Consider the following 20,257-nt stretch of genomic DNA (forward strand, 5'->3'; position numbering starts at 1 on the left):
ACCACAATTCCAAATAGAGTGTTTAGGATAGGGTACATATTTTAAAACAAAGATCAAGTTTGGCAGAGCTAAAAATCTATCAGCATTTGTTCAATATACAAGTTCTCTAACTGCATCTACTGGTAGAATCTAAATATCAGAACCCAAAAGACATTTTAAGTGACACTTCACTAGGCCACTACCAGTAGGCATTACAGTTCTGCCTAGACCTACCTTTCTGATCCACATGATTAAATCAAACCTTGATGCCAAGGCTAAGTTACTTAAAAATAGTAAGATAAAGATACAGACACTTACATAATATAGGACTATGAGGCAAGCGGTTTTGAGTATTTAACATACTTTAACTCATTAACAAAACCTTTTTCTTATAGAAATTTTATATATAGCATTAGAGAGAATAGTATCATGAATCCTACATGTGCATTACCAACCTTTAGCAAATAATGTTCTGCTATTCTTGCTTCATCTACCACTTTTCTTTAGGGATAGACACTGGGATAATGGAGTATTTTAAAGCAATCCCAGATATCCTGTTCATTTCACTCAAAAAGACTGCAGTCTACATTCTGAGAGAACAATTTTTTGAAGTGGTACAATACCACTGTCATATCCAATAAAATTAATAATTTCTCACTATCATCTAATACCTACTCCATATTTAATTGTCCCTATTTGCCCATCTTTTTACAACTGGTCTGATCTTATCAGGACCCAAATGAAGTCTACCACATTGGAATATATGTCTCTTACACCTTTTACTTATTATAATAGTCCTCCTTCCTGTTTTTGTTTTTTTTTTCCTCCCTTTATAGATGCTCCCTTATCCCAAATTTGGTTTTTATCCTAGCATTGTTTTTTCTATTCCTATGTGCTGTGTATTCCCTGTAAATGTTGGTTACATCTAGAGGCTACACAGAGTCAGATTCGATGTTTGCGTGTGTATGAGGGGCGAGGAGAAGCAAGATACTTTATAGGTGGTTCTGCGCATTTCTTTTTATATCACAACGGAAGCGTCTAAGTGTCTGGCTATTCTACTTTTAATGACTGAGCAAAGGGTTCCGTTATTATCAGCCTGATCCATCCCTTACCAAGTTCCCCAAAGCTCTCCCTAGCATCCTTCACAACAGTGCAATGAGGCAGGCACTACTATTACCTTCACAGTAGTCAAGCATTTGCCTACTTAATGGAAGCAGGTTCTGAAAACCTGAAGCATCCAACCCACAATGAGGCCTGCACCTGAGGTCAAATAGACCCTTTCCCACCTTTCTAATTCCTGAAGCACTCCCATAGTGCCCTTTGGAACTCATAGTTAGACATCAGCAAAAAAGCCATGTATTCTCAACTTCTCCAAGTGTTCTCTTTTCCTTAATCCATTTAAACTCTAGCTCTCCTGAGGGTACTATTAAAAAAAAACCCCTTATTTTCATGTCTTCAGACACCACTTACTTCCCCTTCCATGTTGCAGGCATTGATGCTACTCCCTCTTTCTAACCACTTCCCCACTCCCTGAAGATTTAAGCATGTCTCTCACTGACACTCTAAAACTAGGCCTGTGCTGACACAGATGGCTTTTCCAAAACCTTGGCTTCAGTTCCCTGACCTTCTGGCCTTCAAAGCTTTTGTCTGCCACTCTACTGCAGCCACTCACACCATGGCTGTACCCTAGACATTACCACCAAGGGCGAGCCTCTATAAGTACAACTTTACACATCCCATTCTCTGGCCTCCTGTCTCTCCAACTTATGCTCTTTAGCATCCAGACTCCAACAATTCTTTGGCCATAAGGACCTGCCATATTTTTCACTGACAAACTTATAACCCCATGACAGCTATACACTGAATTTATAAAGGCTAAAATTTCACCCAAAGAAGATAATCAGCTTTTAAACAAAACTAGTAAGTAGCATTGATATAAAACATGGAAACTCCTCAGAGATCTAGAAACAGCCCTGCTTACACATTAGATGACATACTTATCATTCTGAAAAAAAAAAGGAGAGAAAAAGAATTTTGTGACTGTGTGGCTATATGAGGGCGACCTCCTCACAATCACGGCCTGCCGGGATATGGATAACAAAAAATGAAGGAAAGATGAAAACCAGTCAAGAATACTACAAATTCATGTCTCAGTTCTTCAAATTCAAGCCCAGAGGTTTCTGCAATACTGTCAACCAGGACTAAGATCTCTGGAGAACACAGATGCAAGAAAGGCATCTTTTCCTTTGGAAACTAGCTGAAATGATTTGTTACCTGACATTACAATTTCCCCTGAAACATTTATAAAAGCTTTTATGTCCAAGGCAACACAAACCCAAAAGATATGGAAGTTAAAAACTCTAACCAAAATATAGGGAATACAATAACCTAATCCAATTTACGAGACAGAAAGGGAAGAGCTCTTGCTTTACCATCACTAACGGTTGAAAACCTATCCATTTGATGTGGTCACAAAACATCTTCATGGAAAACTATACTTTAAGGAGTAGAATTTGCTTCAGCTGCTGATCCTTACAACTCTTTCATCGTCAAAAAGTAAACCCCAGAAATCAAAGCTTGATTGTTCACAGTACTTATTTACTATGTGTATACACAACTAAAAATTAGAAAACCAGTCAAGCTTTTGAAAATGAAAAGGATTTTTAGTTATGCTGTCAGAGTCCATGGCTTTGCGATGTCCTTACACTGAATTTTTACCAGCTTCTAAAAGAACTTTTTTCTAACTCATTTGCTGGGCCAACAGGTTAATGAAATCACAGCCACGAAACAGGATAGGCCTACACCCAAAAAAAACAGCAAGCTGCTTGCACTGAATTCAACAAAACGCTTATGAAAAGTGGAGATCTTGTCAAATAACTTAGTACCAAATTATAAAATTTTTCAATCTCTTGAGTCCACCTTCAAGTTATAAAGCTGAAGAAAACTTGACGTCAGCCCTGAACCATGGTTCACACTTGATCAGACCTAGGCAAAAAGCTGCCATAGGTCCCATTTCTTCACTCCAAGGCCATGCTCAAACGCTGGAGTTTCTGGGCCAGTGAAATTTTTCTTCCTAAACTGTTTCCTCAAAGGAAGAAGAAGAACTAGAGCAACACAGGAAATAACTGATTTTGTGCTTCAAAGAAATTATTCAAATTTCTCACTGTAAACTTTTAGAAACACCTGCATTATTTGGAGGGACTAGAAAAATCAACAAAATATTACAGAAAATTGATACATCTAACAATTGACAAAATTATGTCCCAGCTTTTGGGCCAAGAGACCCAAACCTCATCTCTCCAAATGTAGAGTAACTGTACAACCAATAATCCATGGACATAAAACCTAACTGTCAAGTACTTAATATTCCATTGCAATAAGCAAGTGGCCCTGTAAGTTTACCTAATAGGCTCCTTCTTCCAAGCCTCCTGGTAGGGGACAGAATTAAGGGAAACATAGTTTCGGACAAGTTTGGCAAGAATACTATCAGTGGTTTCTACTCCGCCACAGCCTACGGTCCAGAATCCAAACAGGGAAGCAGCCACATCAGCAAGAGAGTTATGAGAAAATTGTTCCTCAAATTAGAATCCTCCACTGTCCCAAATCTGGCATTTTACAAGCCACTTCCTTCTGGCAGCAATGTAAACGAGAATGAATTGTCCCTAAATCCTACTGACACTACTTTTGCCCAAGTCAAATTGATACAACTTAGAACTGCATTAGATTCACAAAAAGATAGCTCTGAGGAGCTTGACCACCTATTTCGATTACACCTTGTCAGAGTAAGACCAAACCAATACAAGAACTGGAAGATCTTGAAGATAAAATCCCCCAAAGCATACAGGATTGCTAAATTTGTTTTGTATTCTCTTTGGTTAGAGAGGTGACTATTGTGTTTCATTGAAATCATATTTTGAAATTTTTTAGTCAGGAAGGGAAGATTCTATGAACGTAACAAACTTAATTTTAACAGCTCAGTTGACACTCCCATATCCCCACCCTCCAATAACCCACCAACTCCCAAACAAGCAGATGCAAGCTTTAATTCAAGGGAAACTAAGTTTATTTATAGAAATTGTTTCTGATGCAAGGGCTAAAATAGGCATTTCCAATATAAAGTATATGGTAAAAATACATGATCATTTCTTTCAACATTTGTGTTTCGTTACGATCTCACCTTTATTCCCTCCCCCCACAAACCTGCTCTACCCACAATCCTTTCAAATACAGTAAGTGGCAGTACCAAGTCTCTCAGTTGCTTAGGTCATACACCCTTATATCATCCTTTGCTCTCCATGGTCTTCATACATTCCCTAGCACATCCACTGCACTCCATCTTTTTATTCTATTTAGAATGCAATCACTCCCATGGGTTACTACAATAAATATCCAACTGGTCTCCCACCCTTGCTTCCAAGTCAATTCTCCAGAGGCCAGAGTAATAGTGATCCTTTCAAAACAGAAAGCAGATTATTATCATTCCTCTGCTCAAAACCCTCCAACAGCCTAACATCAACTGATTTCATCTGTTTTCTCCCATGGTTATGACACTCTAGCCTTTTGTTTCTGGAACATTTCAGGCATATTTCTGCCTCAGGGCCTTTGCACTTCCTGTTTGCTTTGCCTAGAATCCTGTTCTCTCCTGATATGCACAACTCGTACTTTTCAAGTAGTTGCTCAAATATAGCTTCTCGGTGTGGTCTATTTTGAAACTGCAAACTCATACCTACCTAGGCATTCTCTCGTCTCTGCAATATTTCTCTGCAGAATTTATCACCTGCTGGTACACTGTTTTTTACCTATTTTGTTTAATGTCTTCCTATTAAAGGGTAAACTATCTAAAAGTAGTAATTTTTGTTTTATTTACCGCTGTATCCCCAGCACCCAAAATACGCAAATATTTGATGAATGAATGAAAATGCCAAATAGTTGAACATGAAAAAGCTTATAAACTGGGAGGTCCTAGCTCAAATAAGAATATTAAAGATGAAGAGTGAGTGCCTGATAAATTATCATCTATACACACAGAACAAATTGCAATGAATGATTACATTAACAGCCAACTGAATTCTCTTACAAGTGAAACTCCCTTTTACAGAAACCATGGCCTTATAATCAAATGATTTCAGATGGGTCTTTGGCATGTACAAACAAAGCAAAAAAGAATTTGCCCAACTTTGTTCAAAGTGCCTTTATACTTACATAAAGGTTGTGGATGTTAATTACATTTAAACATTTAAGATGCTTCAAAAACATATTGGAGGAGAAAAAATATATTAAAAAACTGTACAAAGTTCTTCATTAAAATAGCTTAAATAAACCCTCTCTCAATACCAGAGAGAGCCAGTGACAGAATGTGAACAACAGAGCTTAGAGTTTTTTACATAATTACATGAAAACACTTGAATCAGTCTCCATAGACATTGCCATAATAATCATTTGGTTAAAATCAATATATCATCTTCCAGATGCAGTTTAGAGTGCAGGCAAGAAAAGTAACTGATGAAAAATTACTGTATATAATATAGTTCTGATTCTATTTGCCCTTTTTTGTCTTGGCTGTCTTCTCCTTTCTTTTTTTCACATGTTTAGGAATTTTGTTTTTTCTTTTCTCCCGCTGGGCTTCTTTGACCATCTTTTTTCTTTCCTGTAAAACAAAAATTTTAAAAATCTGTGAAATACAGATAGAAGTAAAAGACTTATTTGAATAATTTCACAGCTGTTTACCTATGAATTGAATTTCAAGTAACGCTTATTATTAATCCAATCAAAAGAGAAGACAATATTTATACTAAAGAAATTTTAGTCTATAGCTGTGCCACCCTGAACGTGCTTGATCTCATCTGTTCTCAGAAGCTAAGCAGGGTCGGGCCCGGTTAGTGCTTGGATGAAAGACCAACTAGGAAGACCAGGTGCTGTATGTGTTAAAAAAAAAAAAATAATTAATTTTTTTCCTGAAGTCTAGCAGTTTTTACAGCAGCAGGAAGCACGATGAGGTTTTAAAAGATGAGGTTTTCTTCTCATAAGAAAATTCCATTCATTTGGAATATTCAGATTATTGCTACAATTAAATAAAAAGATATACGTAAAAGGATAAAATGTATAACATGAAAAAAAATGATTATGGTTTGGTGGTAAAATTTGGGGTGAAAATTGTCTTTAAAGTATCTTAATAGAAATTTGAAGAAAGCAAAATAGAAGTATCCATTAAGATGTTTACAACTACTTTTCTTTGTAAGTTTCATATTCTAATAGAATATAAAGTTGGAAAAAGACAAAATACTTATTTCCAGTAGAGAAAGAGAGAAATTGTAATAACAAGTTGGGTATGTATCACGTAAGTCTTAAGACCCACACTTTACAAGATTTAAAGGATTAAGCTAAGAATGAAGAATAATAGTTACAAAGCTATCATGCGTCACTCAATCAGTAGTATCTCTTCTGTCTATAGCTAGGTGGGGAAGAAATAGTCTTTTAGATTCTATAAACACTGGGCTGGGCTGTAAATCCCCCCTCTTCAGTATTTCACCATGGGGCAACTCCAACATCATTTGTATTTCAAGTGAATGACAATCATTTTGAATCAATGTACTGAATATAGTGTGTCCTCTCCCTGGGCAGTGCCCAAGGAGCTCCTTACAGAAGCCCAGTCTCTAATGTTACCACCAAAAGCAAAGTTCATGCTTAGGAACTGAAACTACAATTAGAGGTACTTACTAACCACTCATGTTTTCACCCACCATAATCTAGATACTTGAGCAAACAGATATGAGAGTGGCTATGCTGCCATGTTAAATAACAAGGGAGTTTGTGTTCTTAGCTAACCTTTTTATCAACGTCAAGGTCAGTGGTGGGTTTCCTGATGCAGGCATGGTCTCCCTGCTCTTCAGAATCTGTATCAGAACACTCAAAGCTTCCAGCGTCTTCTGAATCAGAACAAGTCTTTTCCTTAACTTGATTTTCTAGGAGTGCAGGGACCTTGAAAGTATTACAGAATCATGTTATTCTAAACCAGTTATCTATTGTTATTAAATGAGTTAATGCCAGAATTCAGATTTTACTCTTGCAGATATACTTTGAAAAACAAGAGCCTATACTGAAACATCGAAAAAGCAGAATGAATATGAGGGAGAAAGCCTGGAGCAGCCATTCCAATAAGGCTTAAGAACGTACCCAAATAAAGAAACTGGGGCTTTACTGGGCGACCTAGAGCAATGACAGAAATGTACTACTCCAGCAAAGAAAAAAGGGAAAGAGGCTGAGTTGGGATTTTGAAATACAGTCCTGCACTGCCCAGCAATGGGAGATACGCTCTGACATGTGCATCATTAGGTGATTTCATCATTGTGTGAACACGGAGAGTGCACTTACACAAATCTAGATGGTACAGCCTATAACTGTAATTGTATGTGCTATACTTTTATACAACTGTTAGCATGGTAGGTTTATTTACACCAGCACCACCACAAACACATGAGTAATGTGTTGCACTATGACACTGCTATGTCACTGGGCAATAGGAATTCTCCGGCTCCATTATAATCTTACGGGACCACAATCATACATGCAGTCTATCGTTGACTGAAATGCTATTATATGGGATGACTGTGAAATACAGACAGAATAAAAACTACTTATTTGGATAACTTCACAGCTGTTTTTCTATGAATCAAATTTCAAGTAACATTTATTGTTAATCTCATCAAGAGGGAAGACAATATTTAAACAAAAGAAATGTTCATTTTTCCCCTAAAGTTTAGAAGTTTCTAAAGCAGCAGGAAGCACTTTTTAAAAGATGAGGTTTTCTTTTTATAAGGAAAAAAAACAAACATTTAAAAGGCAATTGTACAAAAAGGTTTCCTAGCCAGTTTTTAACAAAATACTCATACTCTAGAATTCAAAGCACAACTGCCCTATTATACCTATTATATCTATAATTCAGAAATGCAAAATACCAGAATTTTCCTAGTTCTTCCCATAAAAGACACAGTAAATTTTCATAAAGTAAACTGATCCTTCATGTTTAAGTCTTTAATTAAAAACATTAAAAGAAATAAGAACCACCTTTATTGTTGGTTAAATTAGAAATAATCCCTACTGTTCTAAAATGTAAAACAAAACAAGATTGTTTAAAGAAAAAACATTACAGGAATCCAGTACTATGAGACTGCTAAACTCATGAGATTGCTCTTCATACGTACCAGTATGAGACTAGATTCCATTTTTTTTTTAAAGCTAGTTGTAAAAACATCAAGAAGTACATGGTTATCATTAATAACTTCGCAAATGAAGACCAGGATACAAAAAGGATCAATGCCTCAGCTACAATAACAGAACAATTCAGAGGCAGAATGAAAAATAAACCATAAATTTCCATATTTCAGTCTTATGGTTAAGAATTAACACAAAGATGGCATTTCTGAAAAATGCCCATGGACTTTGAATGATCTATACTAACGACTAGATCAATGTGAATTTAATTCTAATAATACCTTACATTAAATTTTATACCCTTTAGAAGAGTTTTCACATAAACAAACAGCAACACATGTTCTTCATACCTTCTGAACACCTGACAAATCTTTCTTCAATCCTGTGACGGTTTGGTATAGAATCTTGTAACCAAAAAGAAAAAAAGAAAAATCAGCATAAAACTAGACAAGAAAATAACACACTCTAATATTAAGAAAGAACACTGTAGGCTAAATGATATTTTGTGGGATTATAAAAAGGTGCCTAAAATTTATCTTATAGTAACAAAGAAAAGTTTAAAATGTAGGTGTTATTCTTGTCCACCAAGCATACAGGCATCAACAAACTCTAACCCACAAGCCAAATCTAACCCCCAGCCTAATGGTTTTTACTGATGAACATTTGCAATCAATTTGATGATGGAAAATTCTAACTTTAAATCTCAATTAAATAAAATGTATTCTCCTCCCCAAAATAACTCCATCTCTCTCTCATTAGTAGACCTGTATAATGAAAAGTTACATTCAATTACTAAAATGTTTTTAAATTTCATCAATAAAAATTTAGAAGTTTTTTTCTCTTTTTTATATAATAGCCTACATAACAGTCTTAATTCTGTTTCTTGGCATGCAAAGCCTAAACTATTTACTACCGGCTCGTTAACAGAAAAAATTTTCTGGATCCTGAAATATGTATATTAATGAATCTAGTATAATAACCATTTATATACTCGACTTCTATACAAATCTTCCTTTTTCTGAAATTATAGTCTGTTGGATTCATTCAAATAAATCAATTCCTTTCATAAACACTAATGAATTCCCTTAACATCCAACATGCACAAAGGACATGTCAATACTAAGAGAATCAACCATCTCACTAGATCAGAAACCAACATTCAAGATCACAGGTTTGGGATGAAAGCTTCCTTTGTAAACTTGCTTGCTATATACAGACCAAGCCACTCACATTGTCTTGTTGGGCATTCATGGCCATGTCTTCTTCCTTCAATTTCATCATTATATCCATGTCCCTCTCATAATTTTTTACTTCAGTCAAGGTTCTAGGGATATATGCTCGCTTAAACACCTAACAAACACAGAAGAAAAGTAAAATTGAAACTGTTATTCACATACTTCTCACATTTGCTTAGCATTCTCACCCTCCTTCAGTCATAAAAAAATCTATCCCTATCATCTACAACACTGGTTCTCAGCCAGCCTGTCTGCACACACTGGTGTTGCATCTGCTGTACACTGTTTCAAAGTAATTTGTTATCAAAGAGAAACTAAATATGTTTTAAGGTTACCCTGACAATAATACTTCTCTCTTCTCGTTTGCATTCCAAAAAAGTTTTTCCAAGTGGGAAAGGAATGGAGTTGCCTGGCTGTGCCTTACAAAGGAATATGTTCTAATATGTTATAACTGTGCTATAGTAAAGAAAGGTTCAGAACTGCTGTGAAATATAGGGTACCTTATATTCATCCATCACACTGATAGCTATGAGAATTAAAGAAAAAAAGCCAACTATGGATCACCTTCACAAAAAATACACTGATTCCTAAGATTAAAATAAGTTTTCTTTTTTACCAAACATAAATATTTAAAATCTACAATGTTACTGAAATCAACATTTAAATCATTTAAAAATTCACATTTGCAAACTAAAACAGGCTTTTTCTTCTTGAATCATATACTCCAATAGGTGCTTTAAAATCTTCTCCATGTAGGGCAATGGGCTAATAGGTGGCTGAGTGGAATGACATAACAGAATGTAACTTATACAACAATTATGTAACATATTACATCCCCAGGAAATATCATCATTAAAAAGAACTGCTTATTAAAATCAAATTCATGCCTAAACATTAAAAAAAACTAGAAATACAAGTGTTTCCTAAGACTGTGATTAGATAATAAATCTTACCTCTTCATCCACATGATCTTGGCTGGACCTTTCTTCCTTAGTCCTTTGAGATGCTATTTCCATGGCCTTGGAAAGAAAACAAAAATTACTTTCCTTCGCATTTGACCTATAGAATATACATCCACTTTCCAATTTTAGTATACACCTGCTGCAATCTTTGTTGGTATCACCTCTTCCCACTCCTGAAAGAAAGGACTTGGCGTCCTCTAGCGGTCAGGTTAGCTCTCCATGTTGGACTTCACCAAAAAGGTTACCAGCAACCCCAAAGAAAACGAATAAATCAAACTCATCTAGCCTCAGGGGATCCCTAGCTTTTTCCTCAAAAGTAGTACTACTTTTACTAATTTTTAAATGATTAGCAAAAATATTTACTAAAGAAAAACTGAGACCCAAAGAATTAAAGAACCATTCCTTAATTCTTGAGCAGTCAATGAATGGAATCGAAGAATACATGAGTATATGGCTCTAATCTTGTTGGCCAGTATAAACTACCAAAAACAGCAATTTGAGCAAACAATGACTAAGACTAAGAATGTGACAAAGATTCTATAGGATTCTTCTGTCTTGTACAATTGTAAAACTAAAGATTTGTTCTCTGCTCTATTCGGAATATACAGAAAGAAGGAAAGAACAGTGGTACTAGGTACCTTTTAAGGCCAGACACTAAAATTAGTGTTAGAGATTTTAGGAATAAAAATGATGTGATATTTATTCATCACCATATGTGATTACTTACCATTGCCAGGTACTGATTAGGTACTAGCAATACAAGAATAAAACTCCTGTCCCTTAAGAGTTCACAGTCTAGTAGAGGGTGACAAAATTTTTAAAAACTTAACATAATAAGAAGTGATACAGTGATTACTTCTATTATAGAGTTATAACATGAAAATACAGTTGGCCCTCCATATCCGTATATCTGTATCTATACATGTATCTGTATCCTTCTCCGTGTATCTGTATCTGCAGATTCTGCATCCCCAGATTCAATCAACTTTGGATAGAAAATATTCAAAAAAAAGTGTTACATTGTTGCTGACATGTACTACATAGTTAGGCCTATGATGGCTGCATCTGTACGATACATGCACAAACTTTTTTCTTGTCATTATTTCCTAAGCAATACAGTAAAACAACTATTTACATCATAATAGAAAGTATAAGTATCTCTAGAGCTGTGTATAGTTACATGCAAATACTATGCCATTTCATACAAAGGAATTGAGCATCCTCAGATTTTGGTATCCTCTGGGGGATCCTGGAACCAACCCTCCTCAGATACTGAGGGATGACTGTACGCCTTTGGAAATAATTATTTCTGCCTAATTTCTCCATGAGACAGTTTTGAAGAGGAAACTTGGGGAATTTCATTAAAAACTAACCAGCTTTCTATTTGGCTTCTGTAAATATGCTTGTTTTCTGCAAAGCAGCGCAAGCAGGCAAGAGCTCACTTGCACTCTGCTCGATCTGCAAATGTAACTGTTTGTACCTTTGCTCCACGAATATAACTGTTTATGCCCCAAGCAGCACCAGCCTCTTGTAGCACTTTGTACCCTGGCAGCTCCCACTTCCTATAACACCTTGTACTGGCTCGTAATCCATAACTCCTGCCCTTCTGCCAATGTTACTACTTGCAACCATAGCAACTCCCTCCGCTTTGTATCTAGGTTTGAATAAACCAATCAGCTTGCGTAAAAACCCTGCATATAAGGAATGTTGCCACTGAGCACATTGCCCAGATCTTCAGAACACTAGCTCCTCTGGGACCACGCATAATAAATTTGAGTTCTCTATCTCTCTGAGTTACTGCTTGGTTTTCCCTGGACTGGTTTTGGGATTTTTCTACAACACTTTCTGAACAGAGCTTTAAAGGTGACTAGATCAGCGGTCCCCAACCATTTTGGCACCAGGCATCGGTGCTCCTATGAGAATCTAATGCCTGATGATCTGAGGTGGAGCTGAGGTGGAGCTGAGGTGGTGATGCTAGCACTGGGGAACGGCTGCAAAAACAGATGAAGCTTCACTCAGTAGCCTGCTGCTCACCTCCTGCTGTGCGGCCCCCTTCACTAGACAAAGCAAGATGAGCAAAGATAGAAATGGAAGGCATTCCAGGCAAAGGGGAAAATATAAAAAGGTATGATAAAACCCGAAAACCTCTGTAGGGACATACATGGCATCTGTTCAACATTCTACGATTTAGAGGTAACAAAAGAAAAACCGGACATTAAAATAAATAACTTCTGTGCATCAAATGATGCAATCGACAGAGTGAAAAGACAGCCTATGGAATGGGAGAAAAAATTTACAAATCATATTTAATAAGTGGTTAATATTCAGAATATGTAAAGAACTCCTTTAACAAGAAAAAATCTGATTAAAAATGGACAAAAGACTTCAACAGACATTTCTCCAAAGATATACAAATGTCCAACAAGCACGTGAAAAGATGCTAAATATCATCATCATACAGAAATGTATGTCAAATCTATGAGACACCACCTCACACCCATCAAGATAGCTACTCGAAAAAAACAAAACAAAAAACCCCACAAAAATAAAACAAAACCAGAAAACAACAAGGGTTTTCAAGAATGTGAAAATGTGGAAAAATAGGAACCCTTGCGCATTGTTAATAGAAATGTAAAATGGTACAGTCACTAAGAAAAGCAGTATGGCTGTTACTCAAAAAATTAAAGGTAGAACTACCATATGACCCAGGAATTCCTCTTTTGATTATACATCGAAATAAACTGAAAGCAGGGTCTTGAAGAGAGATTTGTATACCCATGTTCATAGTAGCATTATTCACAACAGCCAAATGTGATATATATATACAGTGGAATTATTATTCAGTGTTCGAAAGGAAAGAAATTCTGACATATGCGATACCATGAATGAACTTTGAGGACATTATACTAAATGACATATGTCGGCCAGAAGAAGACAAATAGTGTATGATTCCACTTGTATGAGGTATCTAGAGTAGGAAACATCATAGGCAGAAAGCAGAATGGGCTGGGGGAAGAGAGAAATGGGGAGTTAGTGTTTAATGAGTATAGAGTTTGTGTCACAAGATGAACAAGTTCTGTGCATGGATCGTGGTAATAGTTACACAACAATGCAAATGTACTTAATACCATTGAACTGTCCACTTAAAACTGATTAAAATGGTAAAATTTATGCTTTGTATATTTTACCACAATTTTAAAAATTCTGATTTAGAAAGGCCTCTGAGAAACAAAGGAAAAGAATTAATGATCAAAGCTAATAACAGGTTTCTTACTAAACATTCATGAATTTTGACAGTCTATATAATCTTCCCTGATGATTAAAGTCAAAAAACCTGGCTTCACCACTGGCTTTTTACTATATTTTTGATTTCCCATCTGTGAAATCAGAAAGAAAAGGTCTCAGAAAGCTGTCAAAGTAAACAAAAAATTTTGAGTCCCTCAGAAATGCTACATAAGTGCAAATTTTTGAGTCCCTCAGAAATGCCACATAAATGCAAATAACTACTACTATATTGTTTTTCTCCCCTTTCTTGCCCCATCTCACCTTTGAGAGATAAGCATCCATGTTCTCTTGTGTAATTGATGGATCTGTGACAAATTCAAAGAGCTCCCGCACAGTCATCACAGCAACACTGCGCTTCAAAAAGAAATCTGTCAGAAGGAAAACATCAATGATAGCTTTACAAGGGAAAAGGTTATTATTCCAACAATTTTACAGAGAAACAAAGAAATAAAAATATACCTGCTCCCAGAAAACAGTGTTAAGTATCACTGCATCAAACGATTTAGTGCCAAGATTTTATATCAACAGCTTAACAGAGTAACAAACCAACACACACAATCAAGCTTGTAGAAAATTCCAGTTTCCACTCACCATTGACATTGGCACAGTCTTTCCTCAAGAATTCCAAAGCATGTGGGTGGTCATGCTCCACAGACTGAGAAACATCAATGATGTACACACCTCCACCACTGTACCTGTGGGCCAGATGAGCAGAGACTGTGAGGCACGTCAGTGACGGACACACTTCCTCAATGGTGCCATGAGGACCAGACATGGGGGGACTACGGGATACTACTACTTCTCTACATTTTTTGTTTAAAAAATTCTATTTTAAGAGCAAGGTAAATAATTTACAAAATAAACAAGGTGGGTATGGAGAAAAGGCCACTTTGACTAACAAAAGGTAAAAATTTCCAAAGTCCTATATGATCATAGTGCTCGAATCAATGACTAAAGTCACCAAAGGCAGGAAACATCCTATATTGTGACCACATGAAAGCCAACTTTAAACTTTAGAATTTAGTATGACATCTTGGATTGGGATTTTATTTTTTTAAAGGGCATGAAATGACATATGGGAGCTTCCTAAGAGACAAAACATACTCACAGCATGTTAAATTCACTGAGATCTGCATGGACAAGTCTGGCATCCTGATACATTCTTCTCATGTATTGAATGACCTGCAGGTACAACTCCCGAGCCTTGGATTCTGATAACTGGATATTTTTCAAAAGTGGTGCTGGCCTTGAATAAAAATAAAGTGAATAATTAAGATAAAGTGACCCAGAACAAATGTTCTTGCTTTACGCTACATCGTTACATGCACTTCTCTTCTACAACTTATAACTGAACAATCTGAGTCACTACAGATGTACCATTGCAAGAAGTTGTCAAAAAAGAGGTGCTCCCCAGCTCACTATAGAAAAGATTCCTCAAAAGCAGGGTGAACTTTGTTTTTCTGAAGCATTTTGAGACTTTAAAAGGTAGAATAAATTAACAACTCTATGCACTAATATAATAGAGTCATAAAAAATATTCCAAGATGAAAGAAGTTATTTAAATACTAAATATTTATATACTGGATAATTTAGAGCACTTAAAAATATAATTCTGAGCACATAATCATTAGGCCTCACACATACTCACATATCATCTTTACCAATGAAACTCATGACAAGAACGTGACTTCTTAGCAGGATAGGTTCTGGGCATGGGATCCCTGCTGTGTTTAGCCTGTGATATTAAAACAGATAAAAGGACAAATAAAAAGTCGAAACAGCATCTAAAACAAATTACAACAGCTATAATACACAAGATTAATACTGCTGTTAGGAAACAGCACCAGGGCCTCTCAATTGTATTACTATAGTTCATAAAATCTAAGACACCCTTGATTTTAAGTAGCACCACTATGCACTTCCAAGAATGACAAAACACTGGCAATTCAACTACCATATCCCATAGCCTCTAACACTTAATCTGATTCCAGAGATGTTAAACTGTGAAAAAAATGTGCATCTTAAAGTTGATGAGATACCACAGATATGTATGCAATTACCTTTCAAGTTAATGAGCCTGAACAACAATTAATAAAAATAGTTGGACTCATATGTAACACCTAACTGAGCACAAGATTTCAGAAGGACTTTCTTTGTTTTTTGGTGAGGGTGAGGGGTGAGTCTGAGAAATTTATTTTTCAATTTTTTTTTTCAATTTATTATTTTATATTAGTTTCAGATATACAGCATAGTGGTTAGACATTTATATAATTTAAGAAATGACCCCCCCGCCCCACGAGTCTAGCACTCCTGGCACTATATTTATTACAATATTATTGACTATATTCCCTATGCTGTACTTCACATCCCTATAACTACGTAAGTACCAATTTGTACTTCTTAATCTCTTCACCTTTTTTCCAACACCCCTCTCATCTCGCAATCACCAGTTTGTTTCTCTGTATCTAATAAGTCTGTTTACATTTTGGTTGTCCATTTTGTTTTTTAGATTCCACATATAAATGAGATTATACTATATCTGTCTTTCTCTGACTTATTTCACTTAGCATAATACCTTTTAGGTGCATCCATGTTGCTGTAAATGGGATGATTTCATTTTTCTTTTTATGGCTGAGTAGTATTTCCAGAAGGACTTTCAAAACAAGTAGCAGTACTTGCTTAATACTAATATATTCAGTGTATGTCACCTATGCACAGCACAATAAAGCTTCAAATTTTTGAGGAAACAATCTCAGCTAGGTAAGATGCCTTTAACTGATACAAAGGTGTCAGTGCAAACAAATGCATAAACGTGTCCACACTGGACTGAAATAAAGGAAACTGATAAAGAGTTTAGGATTTAACAAAATTGTCTAAAACTCCAATACCTATTTAAAAAATGACACAGCATTCTCGCCACCTGATTAAGTCGCTTCCCTACTTAAAATCCTGTAACAACTCCTTCTCGTCCTTAGTTTAAATTCTAAGTGTTTTCGTATGCCTTCCAAAAGCTCTTTAAATGACCCAGCCTTGCTGAATAAATGTGAATTATGGCAGAAGTCTTCTGTAATGGGTTCTTTAAACACAGAAGATAAGGTAGCTCCTACTTGTCCAGAAATTTGCTGCTTCTGCTTACCTTAGCAGATCTAATGGAACTGAATAGCCCTGCCACGCCCCTGTCTTTGGACAGAACCACACTGGCATCTGCCGGTAGGAAAGAGCTATAAGCAATGTGCAGGGCACTACACAGACACACACCCCAAACAGTCACCTGATCAAGTTCCTCATTTCTTTTTCTGCCCAAGTTTTCACCATTTTTCTGGGGTTTCCTTTACAATAGCCATGACGAAATCTGGAACAAGAAAAGTATTTGTCATTTGAATCATTCCATTATTCTAGTTTTAATTTTTTAGGATACAGAAATTAAGCCAATTAGAAAAAAATCTGAGCTCACCTGAATTCCCCACTTACATACTTATCCCGATCTTTGAACACCAAAATAGAAGTTTTATAAATTTTGATTGCTCTGCTCTCTCCACTGGCTGTGCTAGCATGGTATACATTAGCCTAATTTAAGTTAAAAACAAAGAAAATTAAGTTTGTGTTAAATAACTACAAATAGTATCTCACTTTTTCAATCTACTTGATTCTATTCTCAAAAGTGAAAAGTGAACGGAAATAACATGCATAAGGAAAACCATCATCCTTTGAATGTGAATTAAAATATGAAACATCATAACAAAAGGTACAGCAAATATATCTCCAATTTACATATATAGTAAAATTTAACTTAAATACACATGAGTAGTTTCAAACACTTATATCTCAAGTATGGGAAAATATTTGAAAACATTCTTATATTTTATGATTTATGAATTGAATTGTACTGAAAATTGCTTCCCACAGAATGAGTTGCTAACTTAAAAACACCATGTTTGTCTTTCTCCATATCCATATGTAAAGAAAAAAATGAGAAAGACATTTGTCAACTCATAGAAACTAGACCATCACTCCCGACCCCTATTAGTAACGATTTAATTGGGACCTAGGCCTACAGTAATCTGACAGTCTAAGCTTACTGCTAGGCACAGCTAATTGGACTCGATAATACAGTACACTAATGGTAGTGAAAAGGCACAGTTATGTGTACAACTTCCTACCTAGCCAGAAATATTAATAAAGCCATTTTTAGAAAACAGTGATTAAATTGTCCTGACTTGTGTATAGTTGTTTTTTTTTTAGGTATGATTTATTTACTAAGTGCCTTAGTTTCATTTGGTATCTGAAATAGGAAAATTAACATGAAAATCTTGAAGCATCAAAAACAAACAAACAAACAAACATTCAGGCATCTAAAGAAAAGCTCACTTCTTTTCCTGTGCTAATGCAGCCATTGATCTCTGATATGATCCCTCTAGTCAACATCTTGAATAGTATCATTCGCGTTCTGGGATCCAACACCTATTAAGAAATGCAAAAAATAGAGAGTTTAGAAAGGTAGTACCAAATATTTCTCATTGAAGCATTTGAAAATAAACTGAAAAGCATATCTGTACCATGCTATTCTGTGTTGGCTAAATTAGAGTTGCTATTATGGTGTTTTTATTTTCTCTAATTTTTAGTAAATAAAATGTCAGATGAAGGTCAAAGGAATCAGAGACAATAAACCAACGAGTTCATTCAATCATAGAAATCAAAGGCTACCAAGTCCAAGGGAAGCAGAAACTGACTCTAGACCAACACTAGCTAACAGAAATTTAGTGCAAACTACATAAGTAATATTACATTTTTTAGTCACCACATTAAAAGAAGTAAAAGGTAACAGGTAAAATTAGTTTTATTATATTGTATTTAATCCGATACATCTAAAACACTATCATTTCAACATGTATTCATTATAAAAAAGTTATTGGAGGTTTAACATTCTGTTTTTTTACCCTAAGTCTTCAAAATCCAGTGTGTATTTACATTTATAGCACATTTCAATTCAGACCAGCCATATTTCAAGTGCTCAGTGGCCACTGTATTGGATATGCAATTTTGAACCAGGGGTCACCATCCTACACCTCAGGAGTCAAATTCAGGCCGCAGCCTGTTTTCCTACAGGCTGCAAACTAATAATTTTTAAAATAGTTGTTAAAAAAAAGAATTGTGAGTCACAGTGCTTAAAGTATTTATTCATTAGCTCTTTAAAAGAAAGAGGTTGCAGCCTCTTGCTATACATTAGTAAATCAAGGACAGGTTCTCACTCAAAGTTAGAGCCATCAATTTTGAGTAAAAAGGACCCCACAGTCCTCTTCAACAAACAGAAGGCAATGAATTAAAGCCTGCTCCTGTCCATGCCCGAAATTGATACAGCCACATATCTGTTAAGTCCAGGAGGGCCCAATCCCTAGACCCCGTAGTTTGGGAACCAGACTTCTCTCTTGCCTTTGTGTGGGAACCAGACCTTGCATCCAGGTTGGCAACACTACATGCTCACATCTCACTTCACTGGACTCTCCTCCCTTCCCCGTCAATTTACTTGCCCGAAATATTCCCAACAAAAAAGCCCACCTCAAGCCCCATATAAGTTTCAGGTCCCCTCACATTCAGGGCTGACACCATCTTCGGCTCAGCCAGGCTGTCACACTGCTACAATAAATCTGGCTTAATGCCTTCAGCCTGTGCATTCCTCCTTCGGCAAACCTAACAGTATCTACATGCAATTTCAAGGGATACCCACGGTAGCTCCTCATGGCTCAGGCAGCCCCTCTTGCTCCATGGAGTGAGCCAATGTCAAGTGGCCAAACCTAATTATATTCTAGGATCTATCCTTCAATGAGGTGGCTGTGGTCATACCAGAAACCTAAGGTTAATTAGAAACAAACGAACTTAAAAGACTGCAGGACTACTGAAGTGTCCTACAATAGATGACTGGATAAAGAAGCTGTGGTATATATATACAATGGAATATTACTCAGCCATAAGAAGAGATGAAATACTGCCATTTGCGACAACATGGATGGATCACGAGATAATCATGCTAAGCGAAATAAGCCAGACAGAAAAATTTAAAAATCACCTGATATCACTTACATGTGGGATATAAACCTATAAGCAACAAATGAACAGGACAAACAGAGACTCATGGACATGGACAATAGACTAGTGGTTACCAGAGGGGAGGGGGAAGGTAGACGGGGTAAAAAGGGTCAAATATGTGGTGACAGAAAGAAATTTAACTATGGGACGTGAACACACAGTGTAAATATATATATGCCTTACTGTTCAAGTTTCCAAAAGTGAAACTTATTGGATTTCATTAACCATCACCATAAAAAAAATAAATTAAAAAAAAAAAAAAAGACTGCAGGACTAAAACCCAAACTACAACCATTGCAACTGAAGGAGAATGAAAGGAAAGGGAGTGCATAGGCAGTAACTGCCATTCTGCCTTTACTACACAGGTAAATAGCAGGGCTGTAAGCTGGTTGAGCCTAGGACTCTAGGTAGAGACCTGTGCTTCTGCAAAACTGGTAGGTAGCCAAGATAGGGACATAGAAAGAAGCAAAGTACCAACATGGCTTAAAAACAAATTAGGGA

General features: G+C 36.1%; 1 protein-coding gene and 1 pseudogene across 5 annotated transcripts in view; one reads left to right on the top strand and one right to left on the bottom strand.

Moving 5' to 3' along the window:
• Positions 1-4,024: 4,024 nt before the first annotated feature.
• RIOK1 (RIO kinase 1) overlaps positions 4,025-20,257 on the bottom strand; it is a 24,886-nt gene continuing 8,653 nt past the window's right edge. For 4 of the 5 annotated variants that reach the window (XM_015587296.2, XM_015587295.2, XM_006909287.3 and 1 more), the window contains exons 6-17: positions 18,041-18,133; positions 17,127-17,239; positions 16,944-17,024; positions 15,321-15,407; positions 14,781-14,918; positions 14,264-14,367; positions 13,934-14,040; positions 10,379-10,444; positions 9,421-9,540; positions 8,541-8,594; positions 6,805-6,957; positions 4,025-5,626 (exon numbers count right to left, since the gene is read on the bottom strand). In XM_015587296.2, coding sequence (XP_015442782.1) covers positions 5,516-5,626; positions 6,805-6,957; positions 8,541-8,594; positions 9,421-9,540; positions 10,379-10,444; positions 13,934-14,040; positions 14,264-14,367; positions 14,781-14,918; positions 15,321-15,407; positions 16,944-17,024; positions 17,127-17,239; positions 18,041-18,133 — 1,227 coding nt within the window. In that variant the 3' untranslated portion in view covers positions 4,025-5,515. Of the gene's footprint in view, positions 5,641-6,804; positions 6,958-8,540; positions 8,595-9,420; positions 9,541-10,378; positions 10,445-13,933; positions 14,041-14,263; positions 14,368-14,780; positions 14,919-15,320; positions 15,408-16,943; positions 17,025-17,126; positions 17,240-18,040; positions 18,134-20,257 lie in introns of all 5 variants that reach the window. The other variant, XM_025044917.1, reaches the window with a different exon arrangement.
• LOC112477705 lies at positions 5,785-5,903 on the top strand (annotated as a pseudogene).

This window comes from Pteropus alecto, unplaced genomic scaffold, assembly GCF_000325575.1.
Source record: "Pteropus alecto unplaced genomic scaffold, ASM32557v1 scaffold121, whole genome shotgun sequence".
Taxonomy (NCBI): Eukaryota; Metazoa; Chordata; class Mammalia; order Chiroptera; family Pteropodidae; genus Pteropus; species Pteropus alecto.